The sequence below is a fragment of the Scylla paramamosain genome, chromosome 33 (assembly GCF_035594125.1).
Source record: "Scylla paramamosain isolate STU-SP2022 chromosome 33, ASM3559412v1, whole genome shotgun sequence".
Lineage (NCBI taxonomy): Eukaryota > Metazoa > Arthropoda > Malacostraca > Decapoda > Portunidae > Scylla > Scylla paramamosain.
In genome coordinates, this window is record NC_087183.1 from 15,727,368 (window position 1) to 15,742,367 (window position 15,000).

The 15,000-nt window shown below is 42.4% G+C and overlaps 1 protein-coding gene across 1 annotated transcript in view; it reads left to right on the plus strand.

Annotated features, from left to right (window-relative positions):
* The window catches only part of LOC135089469 (transmembrane protein 151B-like), a 44,639-nt gene extending 29,827 nt beyond the window's left edge, over nucleotides 1–14,812 (plus strand). The window contains exons 2-8 of the mRNA XM_063985050.1: nucleotides 1–836; nucleotides 3,276–3,398; nucleotides 6,121–6,279; nucleotides 7,118–7,276; nucleotides 7,895–8,016; nucleotides 11,016–11,091; nucleotides 14,606–14,812. The exon at nucleotides 1–836 is cut by the window's left edge and continues 52 nt beyond it. Of these exons, the coding sequence (XP_063841120.1) occupies nucleotides 798–836; nucleotides 3,276–3,398; nucleotides 6,121–6,279; nucleotides 7,118–7,276; nucleotides 7,895–8,016; nucleotides 11,016–11,091; nucleotides 14,606–14,812 (885 nt within the window). The 5' untranslated portion in view covers nucleotides 1–797. The remainder of the gene's footprint in view (nucleotides 837–3,275; nucleotides 3,399–6,120; nucleotides 6,280–7,117; nucleotides 7,277–7,894; nucleotides 8,017–11,015; nucleotides 11,092–14,605) is intronic.
* Nucleotides 14,813–15,000: the final 188 nt, after the last annotated feature.

Consider the following 15,000-nt stretch of genomic DNA (forward strand, 5'->3'; position numbering starts at 1 on the left):
GGTGGAAGCCCCGGGGCACCTCCTCCTTCTCCTCTTCCTCTTCCTTCTCCTCGTCGTCCTCCTCCCCTTCGTGCTGCTGGTGGTGGTGGTGATGGTGGTGGCGTCGACTACCTCTCCGTCAGGAAATCTAAAATATTACTGAAAGAGGAACTGGTTTGTGGAGAAGTTGGATTTTAAAGGAAGAATTAAGCTAGACGTGAAGGAAAGAGTGACTTGAATTGTGGGAAAAGTGGATGTTTTAAAAGATCTTGAATTAGAGGAAGAGAGAACATGGGATTAAATTTGTGGAGAAAGTAGATGATAAAGAAAGAAATGTGTTAGAAAGGAGAAGAAAAGGGACAAATTGGAATAAAACTAGAAGATAAAGAAGGATTTTAATTAGAAGCTAAGGAAAAAACTTATTTTTTTGTGGAAAAGAAAGAATATCAAGAAGAATTTCAATTAGAAGTGGGGAAATAACTTGAGAAAGAGGAAAACTTGATTAGAAATGGAAAAAAATATGACACTGAAGTGATTACAGCCATCATCTTCCTATCCTCAACAGTGATTCCCTATTAAACACGTGTCCTGTGACGTGGAGCTCCCTGATTGGTCGAAATTACTGTAGAAAACGAGTAGTGAATCTCAACTGGTGCATTTCTTTTCGAACCGAGTGACGTGTTAGCTTCGGATTGGCCAGCTCTTCCAAAGCCATTGACGTGGAGCTTCCTGATTGGTGGGCGCCTGAACACTGAGGACGTGGCGTGCGATGATTGGCTGGTGATGAGGGAGGCTGAATGTTATGATTGGGCACCACCATGAGTCTGACACCGCTGGACGAAGACACGTCAGAGGTGGTAAGTGCTGTTAGGTTAGGTTAGGTTAAGTTAGGTTAGGTTAGGTTAAGTTAGGTTAGGTTAGGTTAGGTTACGTTACGTTGGGGTTGAGTTAAGTTAGGTTATTTGGGGTTGAGTTAGGTTATGTTAAGTTAGGTTGGGTTACCTTGGGGTTGAGTTAGGTTAGGTTAAGTTAGGTTAGATTACGTTGGGGTTGAGTTAGGTTAGGTTAGGTTACGTTGAGGTTGGATTAAGTTAGGTTAGGTAAGGTTGGGTTGAGTTAGGTTAAGTGTTGTTTTTTTTATGTTCAGTCAAACATTTCGTCTGTTTTTTTCTTAATTTTCCCTCAGATTTCCCAGTTTGCTTCAAATTTAATTAGAGACATGTTCCTTTCTTAAAAATTTCCCCTCTTCGTAATATTTTTTTCTTTTATTCCCATCTTCCTTATATATTTCCTCTTTCCCCCTCTTATATATATTTCACCTTTTTCCCCTCTTCCTTTTATATTTCCCCTTCTTGTCCCCTCTTTTCCCCTCTTTTCCCCACTTTTCCCCTCTTTTCCCCTCTTTTCCCCACCTTTTCCCCTCTCCCCTCTGGCCAGACACCCCACCATTCCCTCATCTTCTTGGCCAATAATAACCGCTGCCATAACAAGTATTCCCCTCATCTTTCGCACCAGACCTTCATTCCCTCTCCCTCTTTCCCCTCACTACCCTCTTTCCCCTCACCGTAAATAATTGACGTGGTTCATTATTGAGTGAGGAAAAATGTGCGGGTGATATCAGCTCATATATTTGTTATTGGATTCTTGTTAGTTGTTTTTGTTTTTTTTAAGGTAGTTACGCAGTTAGTCAACGAGGTGATTGGATAGTTAGTTTAATTAGGTCGTTAGTTTAGTTACTGTCTTTATTTTGTTTGTTTATTTGTTTTGTTTATTTTTGTCTATCCTTCATGGTTTTTTTCTTGTTTTTTTCGTTTTTTTATATTTTTTTATGACTCGATTTTTTTTTTTGCTTTATTTTTTTCCCTCTTATCTATTTTCATCATTATTTCTTGTTTTTTTTACGTTTATTGTCCTTTTTTTTGTCTCCATTATCATTCCTTTTTTCGCTTCTGTATTTCCTTCTCCTTCTATTTTTTTTTTTTCAAGTTTTGCCACACTTTTCCTCATTTCCTTCAATTTTCTTCATTTCGTATCATTTCCTTCCTTTCTTCCCCTTCCTCTTACGCGTCATTTTCTCTCTCTCTCTCTCTCTCTCTCTCTCTCTCTCTCTCTCTCTCTCTCTCTCTCTCTCTCTCTCTCTCTCTCTCTCTCTCTCTCTCTCTTGCCTTCTCTTTGTCTCTCCCTCTCTTCCTCCCTCATTCTTCGTCTTTTCTCTCTCCCCTCCATTTGTCACTGATCTCTTCTCTGTTCTCTTTCATCCATCTTTCTTTCCTTTCTTCCTCCTCAGTTACTCTCCCTCTCTTCTATGTCCTCCTGTTATTCCTCCTTTCCTCTGTTCCCTTTCCATTTTTATAAGGTTTCCTCTTCCCTCCCTCCTAAAACTTTTCCTCCAACATTTTTTTCTCCTCCAAACTTTCCTCCTCCTCCTCCTCCTCCTCCTCGTCTTCTTCTTCTTCTTCTTCTTCTTCTTCTTCTTCTTCTTCTTCTTCTTCTTCTTCTTCTTCTTCTTCTTCTTCCATTCGTATTCCCTTTTCCATTTTGCAGCTTTTATTTCAGCTCTCTCTCTCTCTCTCTCTCTCTCTCTCTCTCTCTCTCTCTCTCTCTCTCTCTCTCTCTCTCTCTCTCTCTCTCTCTCTCTCTCTCTCTCTCTCTCTCTCTCTCCCTCTCCTTTTCTCCTTTTATTTCCTCCACTTTGTCATTTATTCATTCGTTTCCTCCTCCTACTTACATCTCCCATTCTTCATTCTTTCTTTTCTTTTTATGTCTTTAATTTATCACCACCTCCTCCTCTTCCTCTTCCTTCTCTTCCTTCTATCCTTCATTCACCGTTTCCTTCTTACTCCTTTCTTTACCGTCTGTCTCTCTCTCTCTCTCTCTCTCTCTCTCTCTCTCTCTCTCTCTCTCTCTCTCTCTCTCTCTCTCTCTCTCTCTCTCTCTCTCTCTCTCTCTCTCTCTCTCTCTCTCTCTCTCTCTCTCTCTCTCTCTCTCTCTTCTATCAACTCATCCTTTCATTGTTTTTTCATCACTTGCCCTTTTTTCTAACTTTTTTCTCTTTCTTTTTTCTCTGTATCCTTCAATCACATCGTCAACCTTTCGTTCTTTCTCTTCATTACTTTTTTTTCACTTTTTTTATGTCTTTCTATACATTTTGTTTTCTCTATATCCTTCAGTCAACCTTTCATTCTGTCTTCATTCTACTTTTTTTTCATTTTTCTTCTATTTTTAACTTTTCTGTATATTTTTTTCTCTATATCCTTCAGACAGCTTGACCTTCGTGGCCTTATTTGTCCCTACAGCAGGAGCCGGAGCGTCAGGGGGTGTGCGATACGCTTCGGCACAGTGCCAATTGGAAGTGCTTTATTTTGACCCTGCTGATCCTCGCCTGCCTCGCCGCCATCGCCTGGTGCAGACTCACTCAGGTAACCGACGAGGACAGGTGATCCATTGTACCTGTCTACCTCACGTGCTCTGATTTAGGTAGCCTTGTGTTTCTCTCTCTCTCTCTCTCTCTCTCTCTCTCTCTCTCTCTCTCTCTCTCTCTCTCTCTCTCTCTCTCTCTCTCTCTCTCTCTCTCTCTCTCTCTCTCTCTCTCTCTCTCTCTCTGGATTCCTCAGTGATTCTCTTGCCTTTTCTATTTTTCGTCTGCCTCCCTTTTTCTTTTTCAGTTTTCCTGTGTGTCTATTTTATTTCCCTTTACTTTCCTCCTATCTTCTATTTTTACGTTGTCTTTGTTTCCTGTCTTGCTCCCTCTCCCCTTCTGGCCTTTTTATTTTCATCTCTTTCCTTTTATCTTCCCTTCCATCATCCCGCCATACCTCACTCTTTTTCTTTTCTTCTTTTCTTACTCTTCCTTTTTTTTCTCCCCTTACCTCTTTCCACCTTGCTGTTCAGTCAATCCTCTTTGCCTAGTGTCTTAAAAATGTTAAGTCTCAGGTGTTATTTATGTACCTCCCCTGTGTGTGTGTGTGTGTGTGTGTGTGTGTGTGTGTGTGTGTGTGTGTCACGGAAGATTGTTGGTATTTGTTTTATTGTTTTAGATATCCTTTTTGTGTTCATGTCTGGATTTATTTGGATGTTTTGTTTTCGTTCATTCTTTGGGTATATTCACTCCTGTTGTCCTGTTGTCGTCTGACCTGGAATTAGTGAAATATTTCAGCTATTTTTATTTATTTATTTTTTTTTATGTAGTTTTAAAGTGATGGCTGAGTTGTATTGTTGGAAATCCTGACTTGTGGATTGTGAAATGGGATGAATAACTGGGATTTCAAAAAGTTAGGTAAGGAAAAGAGCAGGATGAGCAATAAAAGAGGTCTAACTTCATATAATTACATGAGTTTTAGTAATAAAATATCGACTTTTTGTTAAGCATGCAATACGATAAATAGCTTTGAAATTAAAAGTTAAATAAATGAAAGAAGAGAATGAATATGAGGCAGGATCTGAATATAATGCATAATCACGTGAGTTTTAATGAAAGCTCTCCGTCTCTACATCATGAAACGCGGTGAACAGTTCGGTAATTAACAGTTAGAGAAATTAAAGAATAGAGTCAATGAAAAAGAGATCTCATTATGCCGCAACAAGAGTTTTAAATGAAAAATCTCGACTAGCAAACTATGGAATATGATAAAGAGCTCAGGTACTAAAGATTAAATGAATGACAAAAAAGAAAAAAAAACAGTGAATGGATGAATAAAGAAATAGAAGTCCAAACGTAATGCATTAATACGAGAGTTATAATGAAAAGTCACTCGATGTTTGAAAGTGAGATAAACGAAAGAATACAATGAAAAAAGATAAATAAAGCGTTAGCCATGAATAAACAAAAAAGCTATGAAAATTTGACATATAAAAATTGTAAACGGAAAGGGAAAAAACTGCATCTCTGTTTGTTATTTGTTTTCCTTCCTTGACCCAAATCCTCTTTTCCCTCCTGTCTTCTCACTTCTCGCCTTTTTCTTGCCTCGTCTCCGCTTCCTCCTCTCACTCTTGTCATCTTTCTTTTTCTCATCTTTATTCCCTCTCTGACATCTTTTCTCTCTTGTGGTTTCTCTTATAACTGTCACAATATTCTCTTTCTAATCCAATTCCTCTTTCGTCTTTACTTATTTTCTCTATCTCCTTTTTTATCTTCTATCCCTTGCATTTTACTTTTATTATCGTCTCTCATATTATTCCCCTCCAATTTGCTCCTCGTTTTTATTTACTTCATCTCACACCTTCCTCTTCTCTCTCTCTCTCTCTCTCTTGCTTTCCGTTTCTCCCTTTGCTTTCCTTTTCTTCCCTTCTCTCTCCATTCCTTCCTACTTGCTTTTTTTTTATCCTCTTACTCTCTGTCTTTCTTTTATTCACTCTCTCCTTGCTTTCTCTCTTTCTCTCTCTCTTTCTCATTTCTTGTTTTCTTTCCCCACATCTTACAATTCTCCCTCCTTTCCATTTTTTTTTCCTTCTCTTCTTTCCCTTTCTCCTCTTGTTTTCTCCTTCACTACTTCGATTTTATTCACTTTCCTTTTCTTCCTCGTCCGTACATTTGTTTTTCTATCTGTTATCTTTCCTATTCCTGGGTTTTGTTGTTGTTGTTGTTGTTGTTGTTGTTGTTGTTGTTGTTGTTGTTGTTGTTGTTGTTCTCTTTCCTGTTGTTGTTTTTGTATTTGTTATTGTGGTCCTTGTTCTTGTTTTTGTTATTGTTATTTTTGTTCTTGTTCTTATTGTTCTAATTCTTCTTTACTTCTTCTTCTTCTTCCTCTTCTTCTTCTTTTAATTACTGCATACTACTACTACTACTACTACTACTACTCTACTACTACTACTACTACTACTGCTACTACTACTACTACTACAACTACTACTACTACTACTACTACTACTACCACTACTACTACTGTACTACTACAACCATTATTATTATTATTATTATTATTATTATTATTATTATTATTATTATTATTATCATTATCATCATCATCATCATCATCATTATTATCTTTATTATCATCATTACTATCATCATTATTACTATTACCATCACTACCATCACCATCACCATCATCATCATCATCACCATCACAATCCTTATTCTTAAACCATTCCCACCACGACCACCACCACCACCACCACCACAACCTTCACCCTCTCCCACAGGTAACAAAGGTATTCTTGGACTTCGATACCTTCCCCATCACCATGACCCGTAAGCTGAGTGCCTGTGAGGACGGCTACCTGTACATACCTGTCGCCTTCCTGGCCATGCTTTACTTGGTGTACTTGCTCGAGTGCTTCCACTGCCCCACCAGGATGCAGGTAACACGCTCACCTGTGTGTGGATGGATGGGTGGGTGGATGAGTGAGTGGGTGGATGGATGAATAGGTAGATAGTTAGATAAGAGGGTGGATAGATAGATAGATAGATAGATAAGTAGATAAATGGATGGAGAAATCATTCGTTAGCGGATTAATTAGACTTACTGATAGATAAATATTTAGATATTTAGTTTGTAAGTTGGTTAGTTATATACTATAGTTAAATGGATGGATAGGTAGATGATAGATAAAATAGACAGATAGAGAGAGAGAGAGAGAGAGAGAGAGAGAGAGAGAGAGAGAGAGAGAGAGAGAGAGAGAGAGAGAGAGAATTATTCAGGCAGGCAGCAAGGTACGTTAGCTCAGTGTTATCAGTCACGCTTTACCTGTATTTAATTAAACTTGTTAGGCAGGTGAGCTCTTTAAGTCCGTAAGGGGAGAGAGAGAGAGAGAGAGAGAGAGAGAGAGAGAGAGAGAGTAATGGTGGTATCTGTTTTCATTTTCCAGGAATTTAGTGCTCTCTCTCTCTCTCTCTCTCTCTCTCTCTCTCTCTCTCTCTCTCTCTCTCTCTCTCTCTCTCTCTCTCTCTCTCTCTCTCTCTCTCTCTCTCTCTCTCTCTCTCTCTCTCTCTCTCTCTCTCTCACAACTTTCCCCATAAATAACAACACACACAACCTTTCCATCAAGCCTTCAAAAACCACACCATTATAAGCACAACTGTAAACATCACCACTTTTCGCATTTAACCAAAGACAGATAAGTGAATAAAAACCCCCGCATATTTATTTGGCTGAAGCTTTTAAACACCATTCTCTTCCTGACTCCCTTCCTTCGTCAGCTGACCCACACCACCCCAGCGTCCCACGTGGAGGCGATGATAGAAGCGATGAGAGCAGCCCAGCCCGTCATCTGGTGGAAGGCAATGTGTTACCACTATGTTAGGCGCTGCAGACACGTCACGCGATACAGGAACGGAGACGCCTACACCAGCACACAGGTAAGGACAGGTGTGATCGGTGGGAGAGTGAAGGACAGGTGTGGGAGTGAGGGTGGAGTAGGTGAGTGTGGGATTACAGGAAGGTAGGTGAAGAACAGGTGTGTAAGAGTGAAGTGTGCAGTGTGGGCCAGGTGAGGTAAAAGGAGTGATAAGACAATAAGATATACAAGAAGCTCAGGTGAGTGAGAACAGCAGGTTATAAGAACAGGTGTTTAAGAATAGGTGTGTTAATTAAAACCAGGTATATGAGGACAGGTGTGTAGTAAGAGGATAAAGGACGTATGGGAATAAAAGCAAGGTGTGATAAAGAAAGGTTGGTAAAGTAGTGTTTAATGGGACATAAAGAGAAGCAACTAATTAAATATTCCATGACACGACGAGGAAGTAAAAGCCAGGCGTGTTTATTTATTCATTCCCTTTCCCTGCTGCTGTCTACCTGTGCACCTGTATTCTTTCCACACATTTCTCTATTTCATTTCATCTTTTCTTAAACTCCTTTCTCATTTTCTCATATCTTCATCTTATCTCTGTATCTTCATATCTTCAGTCTAGACACTTACCTATCTACCTGTTTGTATATTTACCTGTCCAATGACCCACCTGTCTCGTCCCCCCCAGGTGTTTTACGAGCGGGTCAACTCTCATTCCGTGGGTACCTGCTTCCTCTTCTCAAACTGCGGCGCCAAGGACATCTCCAAGAAGCTGGTGAACCTCTCCAAGTACGCCTGCACCAAGATAAGGTAGGATAGAGATAACATAACGATTGTTTGACTGTTACATTGAGTTTTTTTGTGTACGAGTGACATCTGCTAAGGTTCCACTGAGGTGCTAGTTTCTAAACACTGGTGATGTTTGAGTGAGTGAGTGAGTGAGTGAGGGATTGGCTGACTGATTGACTTGTTGATTGGTTGTTAGATTGAAGATGAACATGAGGTGGAAAAGCAACAGAAAATGAGTGGATAGTGGAAGCGAAAGGAGAGAAATGAAGGCTATGCAATACAGATGAAGCGGACAGAGGGAGGTGGAGGAAGAGCAGAAAATGAAGGGAAAAAGAGAACTGGGGAAAATGCCAAAGAAGGATGACTGGATAAATGGATTAGAGAGAGAGAGAGAGAGAGAGAGAGAGAGAGAGAGAGAGAGAGAGAGAGAGAGAGAGAGAGAGAATCAGAAAAAGAACTCGCCTTAATATTCCTTCCTTTACTACCTTCCTTGCTCCTTCCCTCCTTTATTCCTCTCTCCTCCATTCGCTCCCTCCTCTTTCCTCCCTCCCTCCCTCCCTCCCTCCCTCTCTCCCTTCCCTCCACCCCACAGCAATCAAGGTAAGCTGATGAACTCTAGGAAATATGTAAAATTCACTATCCCCACCAACCTCTCTTCCTCCTCCTCCTCCTCTTCCTCCTCCTCCTCCTCCTCCTCCTCCTCCTGCTCCTCTTCCTCCTCCTGCTCCTCCCTGATGCAAGTTGCTAGCGGGACATAAAACAGGTTGATGATAATAAAGTCTGCTGTTTAATTTACGTTGCATACAAAACAAGGCTTAAGTCCTGCAAGGGTTTGGACTTAGTGAAGAGATAAGAGAAGAGAAAATTAAGTCTTTGTCAGTGTCGTATTTTTTCTCTTCCTTTTCCTCACTTCCTGGCTCTTCGTTTTCCTTCCTCTTCTTCTTCTTCCTCTTCTTTTTTTTTTTCATATAGTCTTATTTGTCTTTTCTTAATTCCTGGTTCCTCATCTTTCTGTCTGTTTCTCCTCTTGTTTTTTAGTCATTTTTTTGTCTCTTCCTGATTCCTGGCCTGTCTTCTTCCTTTCTCTTCTTCGTCTTCTTCCTCTTTTTATTCATATTTGCCTCCTCCTGTTTCCTGTCTCATTCTTTCCCTGTTTCTGCCTCCTCTTCCCCTTCCCTAGTGTTATATTTTACTCTTCCCTGCCTCTTCCTCTTCCCTACTCTTCCTCTTCCATGTTAGTGGCATATCTTCCCCTTTCTGACTATACCCCTACTCTTTCTTACTCCTCTTCTTCCTTACTCTTCCTCTTCCTCTTACTGACCCTACCTCTTCTTCCTTCTACTTTTCCTGACTTCTCTTCTTCGTTAATCTTCCTCTTCCTCGTTAGTGACATTTTCCTCTTACAGACCCCAACCTCCTCCTCCTCCTCCTCCTCCTCCTCCTCTTCCTTCTTCTCTTGCTGCGCCTCCTTCAGGAAAGAATGTCCAGGAACGCCGGCGATAGATTACTTAAAAGTTTATGAGAATCTGAAATGTTCCGCGTTTGAGTCACCCTTAAGCTCTGACTAGAAGCGACTGGGGAAAGAAAACGGAGATGAGAGGGAGAGAAAACTCAGAGGGAAAAAAAATATATCGTACGGAGAAATTTGTAGGGAAAAACATATCGTGAGGGAAAAATATTGTACGGAGTTGGAAGTTGGAAGAAAACGAAGATGTGAGGGAAAAAATGTATCGTAGGTCGTGGAAACCAAACTAATGTAGCGAATCTTTTTTCCTTTTTTTTTTTTCTTACAGGTAATTGCATCCGGGGCTAGCAATAAGATGTTCATGTATTACTGCTAGAGAGAGAGAGAGAGAGAGAGAGAGAGAGAGAGAGAGAGAGAGAGAGAGAGAGAGAGAGACTTTGAAGACCTAAGAGACAGCAGGAGGACGTGAGAAGGAGGAGGAAGAGAAGGAGGAGGTCAAGTTGGAGGAGAAACACCATGTAAATTCTAATGTTCTTGTGTACAAACGTGAACAAGAGAGAGAGAGAGAGAGAGAGAGAGAGAGAGAGAGAGAGAGAGAGAGAACCCTTCAAAACATATAACGAAGCTTATTTCTACTATAACTTTTTCTTGCTTTTTTTTTTTCCTTCCTTGCTATCTATAAACTGTAATTACGTGCCAGGCCTACAGGTGTTGACGGGAAGGGCAGGTGAGGATAGGTGACGGCAGGTGCTCCAACGCCTCACCTGTCCAGTCTGTTTATCTGGCCAGTACAATGTTTTTTTTTTCTGGTTTCATAGTCATAAGTGTTTTTCCATCTTAAAAAGTCTTTTGTGGTGTTGTTGTTGTTGTTTTTTTGGAATATTCGTTGGAAATGTAACGAATTCTCTCTCTCTCTCTCTCTCTCTCTCTCTCTCTCTCTCTCTCTCTCTCTCTCTCTCTCTCTCTCTCTCTCTCTCTCTCTCTCTCTCTCTCTCTCTCTCTCTCCTTTCTAATTCCTCCTCCTCCTTTTCTTGCTTCTCGTCTTCTTCATTCTTAACAATAATAGGTTCTTGTTTTTCTTCTTCCTCTTTCTTTTCTTGCTTTTTTCGTCTTGTTCTTGTTCTTCTTCTTCCTTTTCGATAATAATATACTTTTTTTCATCTTCCTCTTCTTCTTCCTCCTATTCTTGCTTCTTGTCTTCTTCTTCTTCTTCTTCCTTTTCAATAATAACAGATTCTTCTTTCTTTCTTCCTTCTTCCTCTTCCTCTTCCTTTTTTCTTGTTTCTCATCTTTTACTTCTTCCTTATCGCCTTCGCTTTTTTCATGTTTATTCTTTTTCTACTTCTTCTTTCGTTGTTGTTGTTGTTGTTGTTGTTGTTGTTGTTGTTGTTGTTGTTGTTGTTGTTGTTGCTGTGTGTGTGTGTGGTCTTATTATTTCTCCTCTTTTTAACTTCTTTTCCTCGTTCATTTTCCTTCTACTTCTACCACCACCACCACCACCACCCCAGCCATCATTTACTCATTGACTAACACAAGACTAATTTTTACCCAACAGAATCTCCAAAGGATTTGCATTTGCTAATCTGGAAGCCGCGAATGAATTTGAGGAGCAGAGGGCGCGTTTTTTCCAGGTGAGAGAGAGAGAGAGAGAGAGAGAGAGAGAGAGAGAGAGAGAGAGAGAGAGAGAGAGAGAGGATGGGGGGGAAATGTATAGAGCGTGGTGCTAAAAGCTAGAGGTAAAGTGAGAGAGAGAGAGAGAGAGAGAGAGAGAGAGAGAGAGAGAGAGAGAGAGAGAGAGAGAGAGAGAGAGAGAGAGAGAGAGGTTAAAAGGAGAGTAAACGTGGAAGAAAGAGTTCTAAGTGTAAAATGAAGTAAGAGGAAAGAAGGAGGAAAGAAGAGACAAGGAGAGGAGGAGGAGGAGGGAAGGGTGGTGGAAGGGAGGAGAGGAGTAGGAGAGGGTGATGGAGGAAAGTAGGAGGAGGAGGAAGGTATTAAAGTGAGTATTCTTGAGAGGTGAGAGAGAGAGAGAGAGAGAGAGAGAGAGAGAGAGAGAGAGAGAGAGAGAGAGAGAGAGAGAGAGAGAGAGAGAGAGAGAGAGAGACCAGCGGGCGTCTGGCTATCAATGGGAGACCAAAGGATACCAGCGGACGACTGGTTATCATTGAGGGACAAAAGGATACCAGCTATAAATGGGGGACGAAAGGATAACAGCGGGCGTCTGGCTATCAATGGTGGACCAAAGGATACCACCGGGAGAGTGGCTATCAATGAGGGATAAAATGACACCAGCGGGCGACTGGCTCGGGCGCGAGTCGAGCCCACGTGCGGTTTACGCCCGCGCGCGTGTTGCACCCGTGCGCGAGTCGAGCTTGGGCGCGGGTCCCGCCCGCGCGCGGGTTGTGCACGCACACGGGTCGCGGGTCAATGGCTATCTGGTTATCAATAGGGGACCATAGGATATCAGCGGGCAAGTAGCTGCCAAAGGATACGAGCCAGCGTCTAGCTATCAATGGGGGACCAAAGGATACCAACGGAAGACGCTACCAGTGGCGGACCAAAGGATACCAGCGGGCGTCTGGCTACCAATGTTGAACCAAAGGATACCAGCGGGCGTCTGGCTACCAATGTTGAACCAAAGGATACCAGCGGGCGTCTGGCTATGAATTGCGGACCAAAGTATACCAGCGCGGCTGGCTCGCGCGCGAGTCTAGCCCACGCGCGGGTTACGCCTGCGCGTTGGTCACGCCCGTGCGCTAGTCACTCCCGCGTGTGGTTCAAGCCCACGCGCGAGTCGAGCTTGGGTGCAGGTTCCGCCTGCGCGGTGACGTGTGACGCGTCCCACTGGGATTAATAAAGGAGAGGCAAGGTGTCTTCTCATGAACTCATCCACGCCCTTAGGAAGCCTGACGGGGATATGGTTATCTCCAGCCAAGATAAAGCAGATCTCGCCCGCAAGCTCGCTGGAAAAAATGAGAAGTCCAGAGCCAGACAGGCAATTGCCCGCCCTCTCCCGCCTCACTGCTGAGACTGGAGGGCGTTGCCATCTCTGAGGAAGCCATCAGAAGACATCTGAGGGATGTCAACACCAGGAAGGCCCCTGGTCCTGACGGCGTGATCCTACATCTCAAAAAGTGCGCTGATGAGCTCGCTAGCCCTGTCGCACAATTTTTTCGCTGCTGTTTGCAGCGAAGGGTCTGGACGTCAATATGGAAGGAGGCGCGGGTCACACCCGTGCATATGTCCACCCAGCAGGCAAAGCTTGCCTCCCACAGATAGCTACAGCAGCAGGCACCTTGACATTGATGTTTATAGTGTACAGTGTGCAGTGTATAGTCTGTAGTATGTGTAAACATGTGGACAGTAAATTTAAGATAGTTTGTCACACGATAGTGTAAACTTTAGTTACTAATATGTCCTCCCTAATTATATCACTGTACTTATTGCAAATGTTTAAATAGATGGAGGGAGAGAGAGAGAGAGAGAGAGAGAGAGAGAGAGAGAGAGAGAGAGAGAGAGAGAGAGAGAGAGAGAGAGAGAGAGGGGGGATAGGGAGGGAGAGGGAAGGGAAGATGAAAGATTCCATGCATTCAAGATCTATATAAATAAATCATATATGAATTAATAATATAAAATGAACAAAGAGGAAAACTGGAGCTGTCTTTAAGTTACATGAAGACAAAAGCAAATGAAAAGAAAAAAAGAAAAAAATAGACAAGGAAAAGGATAAAAATAAAAAGGAAAGGAAAGATGAAGAATGAATTAAAGATATCTTGCCATTTCTTTGGGTGTCTCTCTCTCTCTCTCTCTCTCTCTCTCTCTCTCTCTCTCTCTCTCTCTCTCTCTCTCTCTCTCTCTCTCTCTCTCTCTCTCTCTCTCTCTCTCTCTCTTTAATATCATGAAGACCTTGCTTTCCATTTGCAACAAAGACCTCTTACCTTAAAGAGAGAGAGAGAGAGAGAGAGAGAGAGAGAGAGAGAGAGAGAGAGAGAGAGAGAGAGAGAGAGTGAGTCTCTCCACTCACTAAACTCCTCCCATGAGTCTCTGCATCCACAACTCTAATAATGGAGAGACGTTCCCTCCATTTCCTCCCTTTCCTCCTTCCCTCCCTCCTCTCTTTCCTCCCTTCCTCCCTCCTCCCTTCCCTCCAGCCATTCTTCCTCCACCTACTCTACTCGTACATTCTTTCCTGGTCGTCTCCCGCCGCCACTCCAAACTGCCTCTCCTCCACTCTCGTCACTCTCCTCCTCATCTTGCAATGCCATCCTCTCCAGTTTCCTCTTCTTTCGCCTTTCTTCTCTCCTTCTCTTCCTTTCCTTCCTTATCTCTCCTTTTTTTCACGTCCCCTCTCCGTCTCATCATTGCATGCCCTCAGTTCAAAGAAGAGGAAGAGGAGGAGGAGGAGGAAGAGGATTATGCTGTACTTGTAGAAGAGGAGGAAGAGGAAGAGAAGGAAGGAGGATTCTAGTGTGTTCGTAGTATAGGAGGAGGAGGAAGGAGAAAGAAAAGAAGATAGTAATTTATTGGTAGAAGAGAAAGAAGGAAAAGGAAGAAAAGGTGGATTTAGTGAAGGTAGAGGAGGGGGAGGATAATAAACAGGGGAATAGGAAGAGGCGAGGAAAATAACAAAGCAAATTATGTACTTAAAAAAAAAAATGCACTCTTAACTTACTCGTTATCATCACCATCACCATCACCATCACCTTCATCACCATCACCTTCATCATCACCTTCACCTTCATATCCACCTTTACACTCTCACCCTGAAACACACCCTGAAACACTAACTGGTCACTTTATAGGTTCTAATCCCATCTGAATTCTCTAATCCTCTTAATTTCTCACTTCTACTCGTTCCAGTCCCATCTAATCCAACAAATCCTTCACTTTTACGGGTTCTAATCCTCTCTGACCTTCTCTAATCCCACTAATTCATAACTTTATAGATTCTAATCCCATCTAATTCATCTAATCTTTTTTCATTCCTGGATCCTACACTTTCCAGTCCTATCTGTTCCCTCTAGTCCCTACACCTCCACATAGTATAACTCTCTTAATTCCACTAATTCTTAACTCCTAATTAATCCACCACTGAAACCTAACTCCTCCTTCACTCCTACGTATTCTAATCCCCCCTCACTTCTGCAGGCGAGTGAGAGGAGGGACGACTACATGGAGATGCGGGAGGGGCTGGATCTCACTAACGTGGTCTTCCGGGAGTTCGTGATCGCGCGGAGGGACAACAAGCGGCCCCCGTGGTATGTGCGGCACGTGGTCTTCTGGATCGCCTCGCTGCTGCTCCTGTCGTGGCCGCTGCGCTTCCTTATTGAATATAACACCACTTACGTCCATTAACCAGGTGAGTGATGGGGGTGGTGAGGGTATAGGGGCGGGAGATAAGGGAGAGATAATTTGATATTAGAGCATAAGGGCGAGCGATAAGGGAGATCAACTGAGGTAAGAGCGTAAGATAAGGGAGATATTTTGAGATTAGAGCGTGAGGGTGGGAGATAAGGGAGAGCAAATGAGTTAAGAACATAAGG